At 34.9% G+C, this 26,510-nt stretch overlaps 1 protein-coding gene across 1 annotated transcript in view; it reads left to right on the top strand.

Moving 5' to 3' along the window:
• The window catches only part of CCDC178 (coiled-coil domain containing 178), a 353,748-nt gene that overhangs the window by 324,841 nt on the left and 2,397 nt on the right, over positions 1–26,510 (top strand). Inside the window, exon 21 of the mRNA XM_069467842.1 lies at positions 1,267–1,401. Within this exon, the coding sequence (XP_069323943.1) occupies positions 1,267–1,401 (135 nt within the window). The remainder of the gene's footprint in view (positions 1–1,266; positions 1,402–26,510) is intronic.

Consider the following 26,510-nt stretch of genomic DNA (forward strand, 5'->3'; position numbering starts at 1 on the left):
TAGTATATATAAGTGTTTGGGAGTTTTAAAAAATAGTTTTGTTTTTTTTTATTTCAGCTTATTATGGGGAGTACAAAAGTTCAGGTTACATACGTTGCCCATGTACCGCCTATCCCCTGGTGTCAGAGCTCCAGGAGTGTCCATTCCCCAGACAGTGCGCATTGCATTTGTCATGTTTTATGAAGTTTATTCCTTTGAAAATACCCCATAATAATTCTGTGTGGTGTGGTGGCTATTCTAATCATTGAAGAGCAAGTGCACGTTGTCTTGGTAAAACTTCCACTGTTTTCTGTAGGTCTTTAGATGAGTGAATTCACATGTCATGGGCAAAATGTACCCTATCGGGGAATGGGCACATATATAACTTTGACTCAAACTGTAAAAAAGCAATTTATATAACCAAAACGTTTGTACCCCCATAATACTCTGAAATAAAATAGAAAAAAAAGAGATTGATCCCACAGTTCGGATAATTGTCAGCCTAACAAATCCCTGCTTTGTATTAGTAAAATTGGAAAAAAATAAACTTCCAAATGATCTAACATACCCCATAGGAGAATTCTTTCTCTTTCTGTACAGATCTGGCATTAAACATGTCACTTGTAAACACTGCGTCCACCGTACTTTAGTGCAGTGAGATGTTTCCACGTCACATGGTCAGAGGGAGGGAGATTAATAGGGAGTTCTAGCTGGAAATTTCTTCTCTGTTATTGTTCTCCCTCAGCAGTTGATGGCTAAGTTAATTCTCTTTAGTTTCGTCGTGCTCTAAAGCACACATTGCCAGGCAATGGTAAGCTTTATGAGCAAAAAAAAAAGCAGCGATGGTGTCCATCAAAGTCTCAAAGTTGCATTTTTAAACTTTGGCTTGACCTGATGTGCCATTCAAAAAAGCTTCAGAAGATGATTTTTTTCCAAGAAAGGTTCAATATGTCCCGAGGCTATCGGTTTTGAGTTAAACTGGGTGAAGTAGAAATATTTTACTCATCAGCTTTGCAGTCACAGAGTTTGCCTCAGCTAGAACAAAACTGCTGAGGCATTTAGAGAAAATTAACCCCCCATCCTGGCAGCCAGATGTGACTGGTTTCTGATGAATGCACATGAGTGGGCTGAAAAATCAAGAGACTGTGAAATTCCTGTCAGGTTCGTACAGTGCAGAATGGGCTATTGACTGCTTTCTATATTTCCCTCCATCATTCTTCTTGAACACTGCCATTAATTTCCTCTCCTCCTCTGACTTGTGTTTTCTCCCCTCCCTCTTCCCTTTAGCTCTGCGAGCTGCAGAGAAGGCTGCAAAAGCTGTGGCCGGAGTACTTCAGACTGGTGGTCCTCTTCAACCAGATGAGGCTGGCCAACATCCAGGCAGACTCTCAGGAGAGTATTCAGAAAATATTAGCTGTGCAGGTAGGTGATTGCAGGGAAGTAGGAAAGATCATTCTGATCTAGATTGAAAAGCAAATGATGGGTAGTGTGATGAAGCATTAAAACCACATCCCATCAGAGTTTTATAAATTTTTAACCTCTTTAATAAACTGGAATTGCATGAAGGATGAATTCAGTAAGTTAGCACATATACCATGCATACTTGGGGGAAAAGGGAGATTGGACTTATTTCTCACAAGCCTTAGAACAGATTTTTATAAATACATTTGGTATAAATAATATTTTTTCAAGACTTCGGGCTTTGCAGATGCCTTTCAGCTGTTTAAAAGATGTTGACAAGAGTGCTGCTTTTGTGCAGAATCTGTTTCAGTGAAAATTACCCTCTTATGTTCATTTTAACTATTGTTTTCCCCCTTACATTTTCCAAGAGGCTTGTCCTCCTAAGCAGATTTCGAGATGACTTTATTTGAAAAATAAGCAACTTGAGAATAGAAAGTAACAGTGGTTCTAGATGCATGTGAGCTTTTATTACTTGTTTCTATAAAAACATTTAGTGGATCTAGTGTCTTTATTTTAAGACTCATATATTTTAGAAATCCATATTAACTTGTGAAGACTATTACTTAAATATTACTTAAAATTTTTTCAAATTAATGTTTTACTATTTCAAATGTTACAAGATGTATAAAAGGAAAACACACACTCCCAAAGCTATTAATCTATTTCAAATCTCACTTTGACTGTTGTCTGTTTTTTGATATTTGTCTATTATTTGATATTTTTGATACTTTCTTCTTACAGTTTTGTGTGTGTGTGTGCTTTATATAGAGGTTGTACTGATAATAGATTAAAACAAAAAATATTAAAAATAATAAGACAAAGTTAAATGAAGGTTTTGAAAAGGCAGTGCTTGACATGTAAATTTAACAGAAATTTATGTACAAACTTGAGTACAAACTACAATTGCATTATTTTAGAAGTCAAGAGCAACTTGCTTTCCTTAAGAAGTCTGCTAACAAGTGGAACATTATAGGTTTTTTATCAACTGTGATTCCTTTTTAAATATTCAAAGACAATCTGCATGTTCTAATTAGGGTCTTAGAAAAATCCATATTTCTGCCCAAATGTAAATGTTCTTAAAAATCTTACCAATGATAAATTTATACTGTGAATTATAATGCATTTTCAAATACTAAAAATGTCATTAGAAACTGTTTTGAAGATCAGTAAAATGAATTCCTATCCACAACCTTCAATAATCTTTACCAAACTTGGTTTTAAATTACTTATGCTTATGGCTGTTACATAGCAGTGGAAATGAAGACATGGGGAGGTACAAGTAAGGAAACTCAGCTACTCAATCTCCAGAGACAGAGTAACAAGCTTGGATTGTATTTGGGGAACTTGAGGAGCATAAATTAGTGGTTTCTTTTCTTATCTATTGGTGATGTCTTCAATTTGGAATATTTCAATTTTGGCCTTTAATAAAAATGTGAAAATGTAATTTTTAGAATCATGCCATAAAATTGTGGAAATGTGCAATCCTCTGAAAAAAATCAAATCTAAAACCTTCAGCATAGTACACAACAACCTTCTGCTAACATTCCCAGCCTCATCTCTCTCCACACTAGTTCCTTTAGTCTGTTTCAGCCACTCCAAAATTCTTATGAATCATGAAACTTGCTGTTTAACTCCGTCTTCTTTTCCTGTGTTTACGCTCTTCCTTGTTTCTGCAATGTTCTTTTTTACTTTGCCTATTAAAAAAATATCTGACTCAGTCCCACCACCTTCTCTACAAAATCTTTCTGAGTCCTTGCCCACACTTTCTCTGCTGGATGAATTAAGTTCTGCCTTCCTTGACTTCCTGTGGCACCCTGCACCTACCCCCATACCACAGTTGTATTTTCAGCAGCGAACTCTCCCTAACTGTTGCTGTGTCCTCCTGCCTAGATGATCCTATGCTCCTTCAGGGCTTTATAACATCAGTGAAATCTGTTCAATTCTCAGTTGTTTTTTAAGATATATATCTATCTTGTTTTCACCTATTATATCCAGTTTTTAAAAGGAAAACATGGTAGAGTGATTTAGAATGTTTGTGGAGTGTGCAGGTACCAGTGTTTACGATTTGATTCAACATGGCTAAAAAATTATTTAACAGACCAGATGCTAGTGCTCTCCATTTTCATATGACTTAGTATCATGATTCCTTTAAGTGTCAATATTGGAGAGTCTAAATAATGTTTAATATTTTGAAGGTAGTATCGAAATGCTGCCATAAGATTTTAGTGAACTATTTGATGAGAAAATCGTTTGAGATGAACCTTTTGAAAGTTAAGTTGTATATAATCGATATTGAGTGGAAACAATTCAAAATAAACGTTAAACAGAAAAAGGAAACCTTTTCTCATGCTTGAACTTGGAGCAACTCCTTTCAGGACTACAAAAAGGCGTGACTGGCAAATCTGCTGTCAGTAGAAAACCAGGTGGGCTGGATAAGCTTTTGAACTACATGATCAAGCAGAAACCAATAAGATGGAATACAACTGGGATGAAGAATTGGTGTATTTGACTTTGAAGCCATTGATATTAAAAAGAGTTAGTGATTTTAGTGGATCACAATTTTAATATGAGCCAGAATGAGCTACTACAAACTTGGAACCAAAGGCGTGTCTCAGCTTTCATAATTATATAAGACTTCTTGACTCTGACAATGCATGGCATATTTTATGTGAGGTCCTACCCTCATATCAGAGTCCATATGAAGTACTGTTATTATTTCCTCTTTCTTACCATTATTTTTTATTTTTAATTTATTTAATCCTGTGATATTTAATACCTACCTTTTTGGCATCTTATCTGGAAAAAAAGGCTGAACTTTAATGAATCACTCAAATGAAAGAGTGTGATGTAGCTACAGCATGTTAATGTGATCAGTAGATTGAGTAAGTAGAAGTATTTTCATCTGGAAGGAGATGAGAAGTCCCGTTGCACTTTTCTTTAAGTTGGGTACATCTGCAATATTTTACACGGGTTTGGAAAGCACAGTTTAAGGGCCATATTGACACACCGGAGAGCAGTAGTATAAGAAAGATCAGAGAGAGGGAGAAATATAGAAAATTTGGAATGCTTAACCATAAAAAGAAGAGGCTTTGGAAGGACAAACATCTGAAGGACTGAAAGTGAAGTCTGGTATATATGTTGCTGAGCTCTAGAAGCCAACAGTGGGACCAAATGATGGAAGAGTTTTGCAGGTGGGTCTGGGCTTAAAAAAAAAATAAATCCAACAAGTATTTCTGTCCAAGCATGCACTGCTGGGCTCAAGCAGAAGTTAGATAAACATAGGTCAGGTGCATAAGGGAAGAAGTTACTGCCGTGAGTGAGGGAAGCAAATGGGCACCTCCACAGAGCCGCACTCCTGGAATGTTCCCACGACCTCCTTGCACAAATATCTGTACATGTATCTGTGCCTCTCACCCACTAGGATGTGAGCCTTCTCAACTCCGAAAACACGTCTTACTTGTTCATCTTTGTCTCCCCGGCACCAATTACAGTTCTTGAAACATAATTACAAAAATTGTGTTAAGTTAGTGAATTGATTTATTAAGATTAAATGTGATAACCCCAAAGGTTCTTTCTAGGTCTAGGTGTCTACAATTCTGTAAGTTAATAAACAAAAGCATTCACCGGGTGCTCTGCTGGGAATTTGAATGGCACAGGAGTAATGTGTTCAATCATTTTAACACCCACAAGCATAAATATATACAAGTATAAATAGGGATGGCCTAATTTTCTATTTCTGGAAGAGAATTGTGCAAATGAAAAAATTTTGGGAAAAAACACAGGAAAAAAATCTAAAATCACTTAACAATGTGATGTAAAAGAAAATCTCTGATTCTGTGTGTTTCTTAAAAACAAAAGAAATTATGGAAAATATGCATTTTGGATTTTTAAAATATGTACATTTATGGTATATACATACCATGGAGTTCTACTCAGACACAAAAATAATGGTGAACTTACACCTCTTGTATTATCCTGGATGGTGCCGGAGCCCATTCTTCTAAGTGAAGTATCACAAAAATGGAAACACAAGCACCACATGTACTCACCATCAAATTGGTACTAATTGATCAACACTTATGTGCACATATGTAAGTAACATTCATCGGGTGTCGGGCAGGAGGGAGGAGGGAAGGAGGGGATGGGCAAATTCACACCTAATGAGTGTGGTGCGCACTGTCTGGGGATGGGCACGCGTGTAGCTCTGACTCGGGCAGTGCAAAGGCCTCAACATTTGTACCCCCATAATATTTTGAAATTTAAAAAATGTACATTTAGAGACATTATGCTTGAGGAATAACATTGAACCGCTAAATATTACTGGTTAAGTCTAGATAGTAATGGAAAAGGTATTTAAATATAGCTGCCAATAATTAAGAATGTCTACTCTAAGTCTAAAAACTTAATTTGTCAAATGTAAATCAGTACAGCCATTATGGAAAACAGTTTGGATGTTCCTGAAAAAATTAAAAATAGAACTACCATATGATCCAGCAATCCCACTACTGGGTACATATCCAAAGAAAATGAAATCAGTATGCCAAAGAGACATCTGTACTCCGTGTTTACCGCAGTGTTATTCACAATAGCCAAGAGTGAGAATCAATCTAAATGCCTAACAACAGATGAACGGATAAAGAAAATGTGGTCTATATACACATTAAAGACATTAAGTGAAATATGCCAGACACAGAGGGACAGAGATCTGCATGATCTCACTTATATGTGGAATCTAAAAAAAATTAATCTCAAAGGAGTAGAGAGTAGAACAGTGGTTACCAGAGACTGAGGAGGGAATAGGGAAAAGAAGGACAGGGAGGGATTGGTTAGCTGGCATGAGGTTACAATTAGAAGGAATAAGTTCCGATGTTCTTTTACACAGTAGGGTAACTATAATTAACAATAATGTATTGTATATTTCAAAAGAACCATAAAAGAGGTTTTATAATGTTCTCATCACAAAGAAATGATAAATGCATGAGGTGATGGATATGCTAACCACCCTGATTTAATCACTCTACAATGTATGCATGTGTTGAAACATCAAATGTTTATATGTACACTTATAATGTGTCAAACAATAAAAAAACCAAAGAAGTATGAAATTTGCAAACATAATTAAATTAGCCCAAGATAAAAAGAACATTCTATATAATCCTATTTAAATAAAGTTACAAAAAAAAGAAAGAAATAGAATTTGTCACTCTCGAAACTATTAGAGAGGAAAAAAAAAGTACTATAAAAAGTGGAATAATTCACACTGCAGGAAGGAGTACAGGAAGAGCATTAAAATGTACAAAATAAGGCCAGATGTATTCGTGATCATAATAACTATAAATGATTTGATTACATAGTTTAAAGTTACAGATTGGTCATAAAAGCAAAATCCATGTTATTTGGAAGAGATACACCTCAAGCAGATAGAAACTGAAGGAAGAGGCTGAGAAAAAAAAAATAAAGAATTCTAATTTAAAAACAGAGAGAGGCTGGGCACTGTGGCTCATGCCCATTATCCCAGCAGTTTGGTAGGCTGAGGTGCAAGGATCACTTGAGGCCAGGAGTTTGAGACCAGCCTGGGCAACATAGCAAGATCCCATCTCTACAAAAAAAAAAAAAGAAATAAAATAATTGGGTTGGCATGGTGGTGTGTGCCTGTAGTCCCAGCTACTCAGGAGGCTACGGCAGGGAGGATCATGTGAGCCCAGGAGTTTGAGGTTGTGGTTAGCTGTGATCATGTCACTGCATCCCCGCCTGGGCAACAGAATGAGATCTTGTCTCTAAAAAAATTTTTTAAATAATAAAAATTTAAAAAGTAAGAGAGATACTTCAAGGCAAAAGAGTTAGAACACTCAAATTTGGATATTTCATATTGATAAAAGATATAGACTTTTAAGACATATCAGTCATGAACTTAATGCACATGAGAACATAACTTTATATAAAGTAAGATCTGGTTAAAATCCAAGGAAAACTAAACAAATCTACAACCACAATGAGAAATTTTATCACATCTTGAAAATTTTTTAAAAAATAGAAAAAAGAGCATCATATATCAAAACTTGTGAGTTTTGATTCAATTGTAAAGAGAGACAACATTAGGAAATATATTAATGTACCTTAATATAAATATAGATAGGAAAAAGACTATATATTTTTATTCAATATATGCTGAGAAGCATTAGCTAACAAGAACAATGTAAATTACCATAACATACCAAAACACTGAATTCATCCTGTATTTATTGAATACAAATACAATCCACACAATATGTATAATGGCCTTTGATCTTAAGCAGTTTACTACCAAGTTGAAGAATATCAATTAATTTCAAAACATATTTTGGGGGTGCCTACTATATGAAAGGGATTTTGCTAAACACTTAGGGTCCAAAGGTAGAGGACATAATCTCTGTCTTTAAAGAGCTTGCAGTATCACAGGGGAGGCAGACTTATGCATTGTGTAATTGAGGGCAAGAAGATGGACGCTTAGCCCAACCTGAGAATGGAATGCCAGTTTCATGAAGGGGATAACTCCTAAACTACATCTTGAAAGGTGAGGGTACATCAGCAAAAAGAGGAGAGGGGGTTATAGAAACAGGAAACAAAAATATATGAGAATAAAACAGCATGGTGTACATGGGAAATGACAAGCAATTTGATATTAGTAGAGCATAAAAATGCAAGACAGGGAGTATCAGAGATGAGATGAAGAGGTAGATATAAAAATATTAGGGAACAATTAGTTACATGATTAAGTGTTACCAGGTACAGACAGTAAACTTTATGGTTGGCTAGGAAGTGCAGGGAACTACTTAGGCCTGATTCAGAGGAATACCTTTGTAAAGGAATGGAACTTAAAACAGGAATGAGGAACTGAATATAACTGGAGGAAGGGGAATAGCTTAAAGAGGGAGTGTGAAGGGGGACTTAGAAAACAAATTCCAGGGATACATAATAGACATTCTTGGGGTTTTTTTGTTTTTTTCTTTCTTTTTTTAAACAAAGAATTTATCTAATCCTTACTAAGGGCCAGATATTATCCTCAGTGCTTTATGATAAGTTAATGTAATTCTCAAAGAACTCTTTGAGGTGCTATCATACTATTCTCATTTGTGGAAGATAAAACTAAAGAGAGAAGTTACCTATTCTGCCCAGGGTCACATAGCTGTAAACCCAGGGAATTTGGCTGTGGGGTACCTGCTTTTAACCACCATGCTATGGCAATTCTCTGTGTGGTTCTTTTTTCTTTTTCCTTTTTTTTTTTTTTGCTGAGATTAGATTATATCAGTGGAAACTAGTGTAAAACAAGATATAAAGTAAGGTCTTCAACAAGGCCACAGGTATCAGGTTGACTAATTTAGATATGACATTCCAAGAGAGCACTGAATATTCAGTAAATAATTCTTGGCTATTTAGTTACCAAACCGAGTGCTAAAATATCAGCATGCACTTCTTAGGTATATCTTTTCATAGTATTAGTATAATTTAATTTATCATCTACCAGTGGTGACTACTTAAAACATAAAAAGTATAAAAATAATATGGTCATTTTGGTGAAAAACATGAATTACAGATCTGATTAACTCAAAAATCCTCCAAATGGTATAGACATAAAAATCAAGCTGGGCACTGTGGTGCACACCCGTAGTCTCGGTTACTCAGGAGGCTTGGGCAGGGGATCACATGCATATGGGAGTTCAAGCCCAGCCTGGGCAACATAGTGAGAGAGATTCCATTCCCCCCAAAAAACCATACCTAGGTAGATTACAATCAATTTCTGAAAACCAAAGATAGAAATAATCTTAAAAACAGAAAGAGGAAAGAATATTAAAAAGTTACCCCTCATATCTTATCAGAAACAATGGAGGACAGAAGACATAGAAGAATATCCTTAAACTGCTGAAAGAATAAAGCAAAAACAAAAACAATCAACTCATAATTCTCTACCCAGCAACAATATCTTTAAAAAATAAAGGCAAAATAAAGATATTTTAGCTACATGACAGTGGAGAGAATTGTTCACCAATAGAGCCGAATGATAGTAAGTGCTAAAAGAAGTACTGCAGGGTAAATTCACACCTAATGGGTGCAGTACACACTGTCCGGGCATGAGCGCGTTTGTGGCTATGACCCAAAGGGTGTAAGGGCAATATATGTCACCTCAGCATTTATACCCCCATAATATTTTGAAATTAAAAAAAATTTAAGAATAAAATAAAAGTAATTCAGCTTGAAGAAAAATGATACCAGAAGGAAACTCAGATCTACAGGAAAAAAGGAAGAGCAAAAAATATGACAAATATATAGACAAATATAAAAGACTCTCTTTTCTGTCTTAATTCATTGAAAAAGACAATTAAATATAAAAAGTATAACGTTGTAGTGTAAGATTTATAACATATATAAATGCAAATAAATGAAAACAATAGCATAAAAGATGGAAGGATAAATAGAATTATTGTGTTGCTTCTCTTAAATTTAATATAAAATGGTGTGATATTGACTACATGGAGATTAAGTGAAGGATGCATATTGTAATCCTTCCTTTACAAATGAAAAGAGCCAATAGAAGGAATTAACATGGAATACTAAAAAGCATTTGATTAACCTGAGAAAAGGCAGAAAAGGAAAAACAGAAATAAAAAAGAGACAAATTAGAGAAAAATAACAAATTGATAGACCAAAATCCAAGCATTATATTAAACATAAATGGATTAAAAACCCCAGTTAAAAAATAAATGTAGTCATATTAGATAACATACAAGACTCAACTTTATATTGTCTGTAAGTGATACACTTAAAAATGAAAAGACAGGTTGAAAGTTTTAAGGATGGAAATAGACATATCATGCAACACTAGCATAAAATAGTTGTCAAGGATATATTAATATCAGATAAATTAAATCTCACAACTAGAAATATTACCAGGAACAGAGAGTGTCATTTCATAAAAAGAAAGAATGAATTCATAATTCATCAAACACATATAACAATCCTAAATGTGTATGCATCTATTATAATAGAAAGTTTCAAAATACATAAAGCAAATACTGAGGAAACTTAAAGTACAGATTTTAAAATGCATGATTGTAGTTTGAAATTTTAGTACTCCTCTCTCAGGAATTGATAGAACATGAAGACAGGAAATCAGTAAGAAAACGGAAGACTTGAACAAAACTCTCCACCAACTTTACCTAATTGACATTTATAGAACAGTCCATCCCAAGATAGTTCAATATGCGTTATTTTCAAGTGCATATTAATATGTATATATTTCCAAATATAGAACATATGCTGGGTCACTGAACAAGTCTTACTAAATTTAAAATGTTTGAAATAGTAAAGAAGATTCTTTTTGTCCACAGTGGAATCATTAGAAAAGAATAATTAAAGGATATTTGAAAAACCCCTCAAATATTTGGGAATTAAATTACACACTTATAGATATCTTGTGGGTCAAAAAAATGAATTATAAAGAAAATCAGAAAATATTTTGAACAGAGTTAAGAAAGGTCATGCAAGATTAATCCCCTATGATGAAACTGATGCTCCAAAAGGCAGGACGCTGAATAGTTTCCTTAGGGTAAATTAGAAGGCCTGTATGGGTGGAGCACAGGACATGGATGGAGAAGAATGCAAAATGACATCAGAGAAGTGATCAGGACCAGTTCTCCAGTGGGCCCACCTTAGGGAGCATCTCTATTGCTTAGTTAGCACCTAACTTAGCATTTCGCATAGAAAACCTAGGATAGCACCTTGGAGAATACTGATAAGAAAGTTGCATAAATGCATATGTGACATTTTTCTGGACTGTTAATGTAACCAAGGCTACTTTATTACTTTCATATGTTGACTTTGTTGCCAAATCCTGCCTTTGAGTATATTAAAGAGCTCCTTCTCCCCACCCCAACTCTATAATCCTATTTCCTATTTCACCTCAGAGTGGTTTCCACCAACTCTATTTCTAACCCTTTACTCTCCAATTCTTTGGTTTTTGTCCATTGCTTATGGTATTGGTCATCTGACTCTTTCACTCTCAAAGTGTCCAGAACATTCTGTCTGACAATGTCCACGAGTCCCTGTGGGTAGCAATGTTAGCATTGCATCACCTATTTTCCTTCCATTTGAAGATAAACAAAGCAGAACCTCAATTCAAATATTGATATCTAAAATGAAAATACATTCATTTTACACATATGTCAATATGACGTCACTCCAGGAGATTAATAAAACATTTGCCAATATTAAATTTCATGAATTAAATTACCTACTCCGTTTATTCTATTAAATAATATATTAAACCAAAATGCATTCCTTCTTTTGATTTTAAAGTACAGTAAGCTTATTTCTGATTATTTTTATTACAAAGATATAAATTTTATGTCTTCTGATTTTTTTTTCTTAGATTTAACAACAACAAAAAACCCCAGCATTTTTATTTTTTTTTAAATCACTTTATGCCAGCAGTACATTTTTCAAGTGGAGGAGCCTTGTCAATGGTGTGGGGGAGAGGAGTTTTTCAAAGACAGAACTTTAAGTTTGAAAATTAGTGACTAATGGAGCATATCCAATAGGTATTTTTCATACAACTTAGCATCATCATTATATAATGATGCTGCTTTGATGTGAGGTTAACTCAGACACATGATTTTTCATCTAAAAGTATCAAGATTGTAAAACAATGAACAGTACAGTTATAACGGGGGAAAATGAGGATAAAATTTTAAAGGAAAATTAAAAAAAGATGGAATTTGAAGGAGTCTTGTTATCACAAATGGTGCCATGTCTGTCCTAGATCATAGACAAATAGAAAATTATGAAAATGGAGAAAGGAATTCAGTAAAATTTAATGCAGGAATGGTGTGTTACAGAGTTAAGATAAACAAGTCTCAGTTTTTATTTTTGTTTCATATGGAGTGTACGCCAAGTGAAAAATAAAGTACAAGGCACTAAGTATCCTACCTCAACCCGACACAATCTCATATATCTCTTAAACATATGAGGTTTTACCTTTAGATTTTCATTCTGTAAGAATCTGCACATACTGTCGTTAGGGGGAAATAATCAAACCTGACCAAATGTCAAGTTGAAAATTCTTCTCATTTATTTCCCCTGCACATCCTTCAGCTGGTGAAGGGATTCTTTTCCAAACTAATTCTTATGATCTCCCTAAAATGAACTAAAGTCCAGGCAAATATGAGAAATACATTTACCTTACATTTACATAGCAAATTTCAGTTTCATGAACATCTGATTTGCTAATTATAACAACCCTCTCTAATAGGAGAGGAGAACCTGCTACGGCATTTGGGGAGTCTGGTGACTGAGAGCTGAGGTTCTTGTCCAAAGACTCATGACCAACAAGTGACGAATCTTTGGACTAACACCTCATCAATTGTGATATCCACCCTTTATCCCTCTTAATAAAAATCAGCCTGTGATCTCTTTAGATTGAGCCTTGGTCTGAGTCACTCTCCTGTAAATCAACCATAAGCAAAACAGAGGGCCATAGGCTCACAGAATTAAGACCTCAGGGTGGGACAGTTAAGTCATGAGAAAATATTAAAGGAAATTGCCATAACATTACAGAATGTGTCACCTCTTTGTGCCTTAACTGGATACAAACCTACTTCAATTATTAGCCCTGACTTGGTCAAACATTGATCATTTTATGGTACACACTTCATTCAGTATCACATGTTTGAAAGTAACTTCTTTTCCAAAACAAACCTGCTTCATGGAAGTCCCTCTGTATTTGGCATTACTTGAATTAAATACGATATTTCAACACAGCTGCACTAAATGTGTTGATAGAAATATCATAGATTACAAACGCATCTATTGGAATGCTAACCATGGTTACAAAGCAGATTATCTTATTTAAAGACACTGGTTTTAAAATTTAGACATTTAATTTAATTATCTTTTCCCAGAAGTATGTGAGGAAATCAGAAACCTAGTGTGAATAACATTATCTTCACAGAAATGAAAACTTGCAAGAGCACTTTTTTTTGCCACAAACTCAATAATTTTAGTATAATCACTAACTATGTTTTTGTTTTACAGAACCAGTATGATTTGGAAAAAGAATAAAATTGCTTTTAAAGTACAAAAATAATTATGAACCACTTGAAACGTAATGTCTGTGTTTTATTTCTCATCAGAATTCATTAGTGTGTAACATCAATAATTTAGCCCATCATTTGCCAACACTGACTTGGCTCAGTAGTTCAATCATGTAACCCTGTAAACTCACTTTCCATTAAAATGAATGTTGCTGACAAAGGATAACTAAAGAGATACTTCATTTATTAACTAAAGAGGTACTTCATTTATCAACATTTTTAAATTAGGAGTTTGGGGCCACAGAAGCTTAGCTGGATGATTTATTTGAAGGATCTTTATATTAGACCTAAAGACTTGTTCCAAATCATACAATGCTACCCACAAAGATAATCGCATTTCATTTGTGTGACATGTGACTCGGGGCTCTCTCTTCGGAGCCAGGCATAGCCACCTGCAGAGAATCAAATGACCTACCAGAATGAAAACTTGACTGCGTAGTAGAAATTTATGAAATGTGCAGCATTCGCCTATATCCTGATTTACTCTGTTGGGCATATTTCTTACAAAACCTACCACATGACATCCGATGTTCTTATATCCTAATGTTGCTAAAATTGATTTGAAGCATTAAGTAAATAGGCTAAAATGAGTTAATGATGAGGGGCGAGGCTCCCCAATATTCACAAATCGTACTTCAGGACATTCAAATTCCACATCACTTGCGCCTGACCTATACTTTTCCAGCTACAAATGCCTATAGATGTTACCCAGACCGTTTGCAACAAAACAGTGTCATTTCCCAGAACTGATCCCACATTCTGCTGCCACGTTAACATCGCATCATTTTGGATGCAAAAAGCAAACAGACAAACAAATAAAAACATCTGCAGTGCAGTGAGCAAAGCATGAAATCAAAATTCCTTATATATGTCAAAATTTTCATCTCCTAGGCCTTTAAACATATGATTTCTAGCAAATACCACAAGACTGCATCATCAGATCATTCCTTGCTCCTTCTGTAATGAATTAAATGCATGTTCTTATTAAAACTCTTTTGTACAATGAGGAGAATCTCAGCATTTACCCTGTCAAGTTGCCAGCTGGCATCTTTCCCTGTTTTGGATCAAAAAGTTCTCAGCTAGCTGATTCATTCAAAAGTCAAAATCCAGGGCTGGGGTTGGATTAGAAAATTTTATCTTGACTGTATCAAAACTGCTTTTTTTTTTCTTATCCCTTCTCTCCCCTTTTAGCTTTCCTTCCTTCTTTAGAAATATTTATTCTGAGAGATTCTAAATAAGAATGATCCTACATAAAAGCTTTCTCATGTTCCCCTCCCCCTTTATCTTTTCTTTGCCTTATGCAAGTTCAGATAGGGGAAAAAAAATCTTTCAAATATTATGATGAAGGAGTTACTCATCTCACATGCCTTGTCAATAGTATTCTGTACTCTTTGTGAAGATATACAGGAAGCTGCACTGTTCCAATACAGACCAATCCAGGGGTCTACAGTGAGTTCCAGCATCATTGCATGGGTTCATGTCTCTGCAGCACTTTATATTTTCAATTTGTGTTTATTCTAATTTGGTCATCACAAACAACCCTGGGAAAGAAGATTTTGTTAGGTCTATTTTACAGATAAATTAACTTTTAAAAAGCGTTAGTGAACCATCCTCTGTGACATGGCTTGTATGTGATAGAGCCAGGTTTAGACCCCATGTTTTCTGATCCCCAGTCCAGACGGTACCAGATGGAACATGCTGCTGCACGGTGTTCGTGCTAAGATGAGAGAGAGAGAAAGGCAGGGGATGGGTGGGGATTGAGATTGTGGATTTATTGTGGAAGACAATAAAAGTTAGAAAAAGGAGCAGATACTAGATGCAGTTTATAGTGAATAAGCATTTTAAGAGAATTATAGGATACCAAAGGCACCTTAAAAGGCCAACTCATCTTTCCAGGCTACATTTTCAGTGGAAATATTTAGGAAATTAAGCCAAGAAGTGACTGTAAAGAAAAGTAGGTCCACAATTATAAGATTTTGTACAAGAATAACAGCAAAGAAAATGGAGAAGGGAAAAATCATAGACATTTCAGAGGCAAGATTCCACTGACCTATTAAAGGCATGGACTCATTCAGATATAGGTGAACAGCAACAGCAATAAAATGATCCTAAGCTTTGTAGCTAAGGATAACCAATATAAGGAGAATTGGTCGGGTCCTTACTTCAAGGGAAGTGAAGAGTCCCGTTCAGGTTGCACATGGCTTAATGAGAGAGTAGGACCCTATTTGGGGATATCCCCTGAGAAACTGAAATGCTGGTTGGCAGGTAGATTGCCAGGACAACAAGTTTTGTCATCAGATTGTGAAGTCGTAAAAGTGAATGAACTTCAAGGAAGTTAAAAAATAAACAGAAAATCTGAGGAATAAAGACAAGTACCTTAGTAAGTCACTAGGTTCAACTAGAGAGAAGCATGTCCTCAATCCAAGGAGAAAGCAGAGAAGCCCAAGAGTTAGGATAAAAATTAAGTACTATATATCCAAAACCACAATAAAAAGGTTTTAAGATGGTGGTCATCAGTGTATACAACTGTAGCCAAAAGCTTGTGTATTGCTTTAGAGTCTGTTCTGGCTGCTTTAACAAAATACCATAGACTGTGTGGCTTAAAAAAAATAAACATTTGGACCAGGCGTATCCTAGCACTCTGGGAGGCTGAGGTAGGAGGATTGCTTGAGCTCAAGAGTTCAAGACCAGCCTGAGCAAAAGCAAGACCCCCATCTCTATTAAACATAGAAAAATTAGCTAGGTATCATGGCACATGCTTGTAGTCCCAGCTACTCAGGAGGCTGACAGAGGAGATCACTGGAGCCCAGGAGTTTGAGGTTGCAGTGAGCTATGTACGATAACGCCACTTCACTCTACCCAGGGCAACAGGGTCAGACTCTGTTTCAAGAAAAAAAAAAATAAGAAGAAGAAAGAAAGAAATTTGTTTCACACAGTTCCGGGGGCTGGGAAGTCCAGATCAGCGTACCAGCAGATACAGCATCTAGTGAGGGTGACTTCTCATTGTATCCTCACATGGTGGAAGGAGCCAAGGATCTCCCTCGGGACTCTTTTATAACGACACTAATTACATTCATGAGGGCTTCACCCTCATGACCTAATCACCTTCCAAAGGTCCCACCTCTTAATACCATCACAGCAGGTTAGGATTTCAACATGTGTATTTTGGGGTGATTCAAACCACAGCATGTATCTTTGAGGTATATTTCTTTCACTTGTAGAGTATGTATTAAAAATAACTATCTAAAATAAATGTATAATTTTTATCTAGGCATTTGCAAATTAGCCTGGAATGTTAGCAATCTTGCTACATGACGTGTGGCTATTTTTCTTTAAGAACTTCCCAAGGCCACTAATTTAGAGCAATGATTTTAGTTTTATTATTAGAGGGGAGAAAAGGCAAAATGAGTTTTCTGTAACAAACCTGAACTTTGTGGATTTTACCGTGTATCTTTTTAACTTACTATGGAAAACATGCCACCATCATAGCATCTGTTAAACTAGTGGTTGTTCAACTGTATTATGCCATGTGACATATTATCCAGACTTAAATCATTATGACATAAAACAATGTATGCTGTATTTCTTAGTAAATATAAAAAATTTGAATAATTAGTTTAAAATTTATAAAAAAATCCACCAAAATATATTCAAATTTACCATACACAGAAATAATTATCAGGTATGCAAAGAAATACAAGGATGGCCAGCATCTGAGCTGTTAAAATCCTTTCCCATACATCTGGCTTCATTAAACAGAAACATTCTGATTGTTCCTTGGTCTTTCTCATTTAAAAATGTTTGTAAAAATTAAAAAACAAAAAAGTACGAGAATATACCTAACTCGGTTTTCAGGCAAAACAAAAGGAAAAAAATGTGTAAAATAGTACAAGTTATAGGCTAATTTTTTTAAAAAGACCTTTTAAATATACATCAGGAATGGACTTTGATGATTAGCAAACGGATAAAAGAAAGACACCTGGGGCAAAATGATAATATATGCCTTTTATTAGAACACAGAATAGAAACTGTATTTGTAGTTAAGTAGCACCTATTAGGGAGTATCTTAAGATAATGAAAACTTCTACAAATTCTTGTTGACCAAAAGAGATTATAGAACTAAGAAAATGTGAGTAGAAACCATTCGGCAAATTCACATGACACAAATTACAAAGACAAAGTGAGATAAATAATGAGTTTGCCAAGTTATAGACAAACAAGTTGTTTCTAAAAATCCTGAAAATGCTGAGGCTTGGCAAAGATCTGGGAGAATACATATATGTGTGTGTGTGTATGTGTGTGCATGTATGAAAAATAGAAATTTTTTTATTAATTTAATAACTACTTCTCAATTATCTGTGTAGGCACTGTAGATACAAAGATGAACCAGATCCAATTCCTGCTCTTACAAAAAAAAATTCTAGTCTGTCATAGAAAAGATAAGTTAAGAGGCAATGTCAATATACTATGATAAATGCAATGACAAGGCAAAAGACAGGTAGGAAGACTTTCCGGACAAAGGACAAAGAAAGTAGCAAGGCCCAGACCTGAAAGAACCTTGCATATTGCAGAAATTAAAACATTAACATATGGCTCCTACAGAGTGCAGTTGGGCTATAGCTACAAATGAGCGTAGAGGGATATAGGAGCCAAATCTTGCAGGTAGTTGTGTGGCATGAAAACAAGCTCAGACTTCACCCTGAGGATGCTGGGGTAGAAGGAGAGAAGTGGGAACTGATGAGTATAAAGAAAAAGAGGGGGATGATAACATTTGAGTTTTAGAAAATGTTCTTAGGTTGATATGTGGAAAGTAGAAGGTTGGTAGGGAACGAGCAGAGGTTTCATGACCGAGGTGAGGAGATTGCTTAGGGCACTCTTGCGATAATTCAGTTCAGACAGCTGGCAGCCTAACGTGATGGAATGTCATTGGAGACAGAGAAAAGTATTTGAGAAATAACAAAGGAGTGAAAATAACAAGAATTTTCTTTAACTGGATGTGGCATTTCGTTCCTCACATAGATATTTCTTTTACCTCTCCATAAATCCTGGTTTGAGAATTCACCAAAACAGTGTCCTTTACTGTGTTTGTCCATTTTGCATTGCTATCGAGGAATACCTGAGGCTGGGTAACTTATAAAAAAAAGAGGTTTATTTGGCTCATAGTTCTGCAGGCTGTACGAAGCATGGCGCCAGCATCTGTTTCTGGTGAGGCCTTCAGGGGGCTTCCAATCAAAGCGGAAGGCAAAGTGGAACAGGCAGGTCACATGGCGAGAGCAAGAGCGTAAGCAAGGTCTCGCATGAACTAATAGAGCAAGAACTCACTCATTGCCATGGGGAAGGCACCAAGCCCTTCATGAGGAATCTGCCCCATGTCCCAAACACCTCCCGCTCAGCCCCACCCCCAGCACTGGGCTCAAATTTCAACGTGAGATTTATAGGAACCAGATATCCAAACTGCATCATTTACCAATCTTTTCTTCCTTCCTTCCTTTTTTGTTAAACAAATATTCTTTGAACACTATTGAGTTAAGGGAGAGAGATAAAGTATGTCTCTTTCCCTACTGGGCACTGTCTGATACTGCTTCCTGTTCGTTTGGAGTCATGTCCCATCACTACCTCCCAGCTACCTCTGCACCCTCCACTCTCTTGTCTCATAAACAGTAAGAATGTCCTTCTTGCCTCTGTGTGTGCAGAGATTGTTTTTTTCATACTTCTATCATGATAATTGTACTAAAGCACAGCAGCTTCAATTTCCTTTCCCTAGATGAATTAGAACCCTAAAAACAATACCATATTTAGCTTTATATTCCCCCAAAGAGCCAAATACAATGTAAAACGCATATTGTTTGATACACATGTCAAATTTGCATATATGGCATTTATATGATATATCCCTACAACATGCACATATGATATATAATATCTTCTTCAGAAGCCTCTAGAATCCTTGTGGGCAGGGCTCAGGATTTATTCAGCTTTATGCCCTGTAGAGTGCTTAGAGGGCATACATTTTAATAGGTTCTCTATAAATATTTGATGAATAAAATGGGCAGTTCTATCAAAGGATTACCTGAGATAGTATCCAGGAAATATTCTGGTACTGAATTAATTAACGGACAAATAAACCAGGGCAGTGTTAGGAGCAATATCAGATTCCATTTATTCACACTTGAAGAAATTTTTTTTATAAGTCATGCCCTCGAGGCAGTGGGTTTTTTAAGGAAAGTAGGGACAATGTATTTTTTTTAAAATCATATTTGAGAGATCCCTTGTGTATTAATTTTCCTGCTCCCCATCTGTCTAGAAGGCAGACAACTCAAGAAATTTTGTAAATCCAAAAAGTCATGAGACACGTGTAAAAGCTGATGAATTAACATTTCCAGAAATTTGAATGGAAAGAAAACTTCTGTATCAATGTTCATTTTTTCACGACCTCATTATTTACAAGAGAATATACAATTACAAAAACTTCAGAAAGCCAAAATAAAGGAGTCCATTGTAAAAACAATGTTAAGGCTGCAGAAATTAACAATGAAAAACTATGTCACTGCATTGTCTTAAAAGAGAAAAGAAGAAAAAGTATGTAGGAGTATATGAGCCAAAAAGGTTTCTAATTCTTTTGTTATTAAGTGTGATATTTCTAAAAGGATATTTGGTTCATCATTTTTAAGTTGGCCACGTGACCAACTTATTTTTGGTGACAAATATGAGTTCAGGAATGGGATTGATATCTATCCTATATTATTATTATTAAGGTGGACCACAGTTCACCAATGGTAAGGCACACACAGGCTGTTTTTGCAAGAGAGCCCTAGATATTGAAGAAGTCTGTAGACATGAGATGGCTTTTCTCTATAAGAAACATTATTTATTGCCTAGAGAGATCAGGCAATAGTTTTGGGCTAAAGCCCATTACCACTGTGGCTTAACCAGCCAAGCCAATGGATAGGTGCAGAAAATTTTGAATGTGACCAGATAAACTGTTAAATTTATAATAAAAAGCATGATCCTGTGATACCGCCAGATTATCCCACAAGGCAGAATAATTTCTGTAAGATCATATACCAGCAAATTGCCTTCAAGCATAGTTTAATATATGTATTAACCAAATTAAAAAGAATAAATCTATGAATGGATTGTAAAACAATTGCTACTGGCCAGGTTAATAAATCTAATTTTGCAAACTATTTTTTTCTTTTGATAAAACAAATAAAGCTACAGTACTTACAGAGATAATAATCCCACAGTGGAAACAGCAAAAATCTATAACAGAAAAGAAATGTGCTTGCTTTACAGAGGTACTAAAGCAAAAATAAACATTAAAAACAACAAAGTACAATAAATCATTTTATTAAAGCTGCTTTAAGGTATATTAGTTGGACATCTTATATTCTGGCAACAATTCAGAAAGTGATACTTTCAGACATTTGCCATACAGCAAAGCATTTTTATTTCTATAATAGCTAATTCTAATATATTTAGCTAAACTTTGTTTGTCCTAATGATACTATGTAAGCTTCTTTTAAAATTTAAATTCTTTTGAATAATACCTCAGAAATTTATTTTATAATGTAAATTGTTGTTTTATAATGTAAAATGTAAATAATCTCTGAAGAATGTCAAGAAATATGATAGTTGCTAATACATATAAACTTAATTATTTGTAAGACACCAATTAAGGAACTTCATGTCAATTTTCAATGTGCAAGACACTCTTCATGCAACTTTAAGATTTTACTCAAAGATTTGATGGTATTGAGGGCATTGTCAAGTTCTTTTACCTCTGCAAAACCTTAAATACCACTAAAGCCCAAGTTAGGCAGATACTATGTGCCTGAAAACTTTAGCTCTGTTCCTACTAATTTTGCAACAATTCTTACATATCTGCTTATGTTATTAAAATTTTATATATTTATTTTATTAAAATCACCTCTGAATTGCCAAAGATAACTTTTTGATCTTGTGCAAAATGATACCAGTTTTCTCTCTAACATATATGCAACCCATGAACTATCTTTAATTAAGAAATCTTTCATGTTTTCTTCAGATGTCTTATATATAACAACTGATTTTCTACTTTATTACAGTGGCTTCATCATATTTTTAAATAAATGCTGCACATTCACCACGTGCAGCAACATTTTAGTTGGATTTTCATTTGGATGTTCACTTGTGAAGGAATTAAGTCACAAAATCGTAAAGCTGAATTTTATACTCATGTTAACCAACTGCTCAATTTTTCATCAACTTTGGTTTTTTCTTTCACTATAAGAAAAAAATAGTTTTGTTGCCCATTCAAAAAAAGCACAGTTTTCTAACACAAAAGTTTTAAATAAATAAAATAAATTCTTTTTAGCTATGAATTTTAGATATATTCAAGAGCATTTGATTTCCCTCAATCTGTTTTACATGACAATATATTCTCATCATAATATCAATAATAACTTAAAAATTTCAATGATTTAAAACATATATTTCCAGTTTTATGAATTTAAAGGGAAGAAATTATGAGATATAACATGAAACTTCTCTAAGCAGACACTGTTTTAGATGAGAACATCTTGGCAGACAACTTGAGAAGGGTGTGCAATAGACATAACTTTCATAATTAATTGTTGAATTGCTGTGTATGGGAAAATAGTAGAGAATTCCTCAGGGGCTGAGTGAGGTAGTGGAAAAATATGGTGGAAAGTTGGAGCCCAAGTTGTAAGAAATAGCTAAGGAATAGTTTGAAAACAAAGATATCTAATACATGCTATGCACTGTGATAATCCACCACCATTACTTCAATCTCAGAACTGTTAGTCATTTCTGTTGCCATATACAAAACCTTCAGTGTGGTCTTTATTGTGAAAATTGATGAAAGGAGATAAATTCTGTGACAGGGCTGACATGGGGCACAGGGATAGCACACTCAATGTAGGAAAGTAATACACAAATAGAACCAATTCAGTAGAGAATGGAGCTATATTGTAAGTAGACGGAACAATGAAGATATAAGTACATCAGGAATTCATAAGGAATTGGGAAAAGGCATGGTATATGCACAGGTTAATTAAATTAATTTACACCAAGATTTCTATGAACTTCAGGGAGCCAACAGTCATTTTTGTAAAGGCTGAATATAGGAAAGTTATCCCAGTTGAATGCAAAATTATATACAAATTTGTAAAAGCATGAGAACATCTTTATAAGTAGTTCAGAAGGAGAGGAAAGGTGTTAGCTGTGATGGAGCTGATTTCAAGGTTGGAATGGAAGGGAACTGAGGTTCTTTTACATAATGGAATTCTAGAGAGATGTAGGTGTTGGGTCTTGTGCTTAGGAGATACTCATGTGCTAGAATCAATATTTTAGGAGTCATTAGCATATTCCCAGCAATTGAAATTATGAGTAAGGTATTCAGCTATACCATGGAAAAAGTTATCGGATATAGAAATCTAAAATTCTACATTGATCACAATTATGCCTAAGTATTACAACTTAATTTTTTATTCTTTAATGTTCTTCCTTTTGGCCAAACCATATTTTGTGCTCTTATTTACTGGGGCCAGGGGAAGTCCTTTCCTGAAAAAATGTGTGCTACTTCTCCACTTTTAACCACAGTATCTTCTGTGGTATCAAGAGCAGGACCTTAGACATAGCAGATGCAAATAAGTGTTTGTTGAGTGAATAAATAAAAAAGAAAGGTAACCTAAAATGTCCATATAAGAGTTGTAATCTAAACACAAGATTTCATTTTAACTTAATTCTTTTTCTTCACACCAGTACGGTTTTTCCAGAATATACCTTCTGGGATCTTAATATGTGATACCCAGTAAAAGATCGAGTGGACAATAAATTTCAGAAATGCTGAGTTTTAAAACATTAAGCAGGATTTCTTCTTTTTAGAATTTCAGAATATCTGAAATCATTTAATATGCTATTATGCTTTATATCTCTTCAAAAAGTGGAATAGAATATTCAGTGTTTACAAAATTTTTGACCACAGAACATTTGTTTTTACTCAAAGAAATATGCAGGGCTACTCTCTGCCTGTTGAACTCTGAGAAACAAAACAAATGTAGGATTAAACTCCTGCTAATTAAATTAGCAATAAATACGGGAATAGAAAAAAATGAAGTCATATCCGATTTTATTTATAAGAAAAATTTGAGGAAAGGTTAGCACTCATGTTGAATTCTAGGTAGAAAAGCCTTAGTTTCCTAAAAGAAAAAAAAAAAGGACATATTATGACTTACCCAACTTTTTTCCCCCAAGAACCTAACAAGATCACAGAGCACGATCATTCATTCAATGGGGAATTCAAATGGAATTTTATTTACTAACCAGCTGGAATAGGTGCTTGAAATACTTTCTTCCCTTAGATAATATTGGTTTAGGATAAGTAGTCCTCTTTTTAAACTATTACTATGTTTATGCAAAGTTAAAGTATCACTTTCTCTTCATCATTTGATATATTGTCAAAGATGTGATTATTTTCGCCCTTAATCTAAATAATATTATACCACATTTCCTAAAAGGCAGCCTTGTTATCCAGATTCATGATTCTTCTTCCAATCTCCCCCACCCCAAGCACAAAGACCTGCGGCTGCTTTGGTCTCTCTGAATTTATAACTTTTTTTTTTTGAAATCTGATATTTGAAATATCAGTTATAATCTAGCAACATAATGTTTCTTATGAATGCTCCCCCGCCAAAAATCTAATAACATTGCATAAGAAAAGACAAAGTAACAATTTTCTTTCTTCAAAACCACTCAACTATGCAACCTTGAGTTCTTTTAGACCTTCAGAAGGTATGATCAGTATGCATAGGAAAAGTCATGTCTCTTACTTAACTTTGCAAGAGTGCACCGCAAAGCATTAATAGTTGCATTGCCTTGTTAATAAACTTCAGTCAAAATGCTTTGGGAGATAATTTGATTAAAAAAAAAAGAATAAAAAACACCGAAGCTGAAATATTGCTTTTATAAGCTACAAGATCAATTTACCATGTGCTGTTTTAATCAACTGAAATATATACATTTAAACAGAAAACACAGATGACTTAGCATTCTCCCATATCGTCAGTGAGCGTGACTAATTCCTTGCAATTTTTTTTTTCTAATACTCACTTGTGCTCTGACTTAAGGGGGAAAAAACTTTCCATGAAAAATGTGTGCTACTTTTCCACTTTTGGCCTTGTATGTGCTTCTTCTCTGCCTTAATTGCAATATAAATCAACTGTAAAAAAAGATTTACAGTGATTACACCTCACTTAGAGAGCTGTGAAGATTGATCTGGAAGTGGTATGTTTGTCAAGCTCCGAGTCTACTTCTCATCTTAGCTGGTTTGAAAGTGAATCCCAGGACAGATATGGCCGTATTCAAAAAGAATTAAATATGAGAGGAAAAGGTTCTGGTGGGTCACTCTGCTCTCTGAATATATACATAACCACTGTGTTGTCACTGAATATATACCTAACCACTTACTCTTCCGCAGCGCCAAGGCAAAAGACATTTCAAACAATCATGAACTTCAAATCCATTTACTATGTTAGAAGAAAAGATTACTACTAAACTGATCCTAAATATCCCTTCATTTTCTTTTTATGTGGTGAAGTGTGTGGGGTGGTAATTGGAACAGAAATCTTTTTGTTTTGAGTAGATTAACTCTTATCTGTGCCATCAAGAATTTCTTATGGGCTTACTATATTCAGGTCCCTATACCAATTTCTTGGAGAGAGGTTAATCAGTTCTTGTTCATGAAGTTTGTTTTTTTCTAAAGTTCATTCATTAATGTGATCACATCAAAGCAACACACAAATGTAGAATTAAGGAACAAAGTAGACACAGTATAATGTGGGCTTTCATGTTTCTATTGCCTCAGATTTTGGAAAGTGCTGAATTTTGATCTGAGCTCAGTAGCTTGACCCAACTTTCATACCTCTACTCATATTTGTCCTGCTCACACTGTCAAACTGGTGCCACTCTGGTCTTAAAGATGAAAGAGATGAAACAGCATGCCTTTTAAAACGATTTCTTCTAGTTGGATTTCTTTGAAAGGGTCTTTTTAAACCTTGATTGCTTAAAAAGTGACCTCAGTGATTCATTCTTAATTAAATGTAATAAAACCACTAATAGATTATTAGGGCACCTGTTTTCTAATTTGCCAATATATCCCTTTTAAAAATTGGCTCCTCTTTCCAAGTAACACTTCTGAAAAATCGTGTCTTCCTATTAAGTTGTTCCCTACTCTTACTGTTTTCCTATAGCAGAATGCTCCTGTTGAACAGTCAAGTGCCAAAGATTTTCACTCTCAGCTCCTATGAGGACTCAGAAAGGAATGTAATCATACTTAAAAAATAAAGTATATCTCAAATCTGGAAATTAGCTAGTAATTGAAATTATCATCACAGTGTTTTAACTGATGACCATTGAACTCTTTTCTGGCAAACGGCTCATAGAGCATTAATTGCACGTCACATTACAGATCTGCCGAGTTAAGTTCCATCTTGCCCTTGGGACTGTGAGGTCTAAAGCAACTTTGTAAGTGTCTTTCAGTATTAAAAAAGAATTCATTAAACTGAAGGAGTTCTATTTGGTCTGCAAAATGTTTAATATATGCCCCACTGTCCTTTCAGATATCATTCCCTGCCCCCCAAAGCTTTATGACTGAGTATCTACCATGTTTCAACACTGATGAGGACCTCTGCTTCCTTCCACATCTCCCTGTAACACCCCAAGTGTCTTCCTAAGACACTGCAGAAAATCATTCCCCACGTAAAGCAAACCCAATGAGTTTACAAAGGGAAGTCGATTCCAATTTTATTTTTTCTGATCAATGTTTTGCAAGGGGAACTACCTGGATTTTATTCTTTTATTCTTTAAATAATGGATTATTTAAAATAGTTCACAATAGTGACTACACTAACCTAAAAATAGGGTCCTAATGTAGGAACAAAAATT

The sequence above is a fragment of the Eulemur rufifrons genome, chromosome 5 (assembly GCF_041146395.1).
Source record: "Eulemur rufifrons isolate Redbay chromosome 5, OSU_ERuf_1, whole genome shotgun sequence".
NCBI classification, from domain to species: domain Eukaryota; kingdom Metazoa; phylum Chordata; class Mammalia; order Primates; family Lemuridae; genus Eulemur; species Eulemur rufifrons.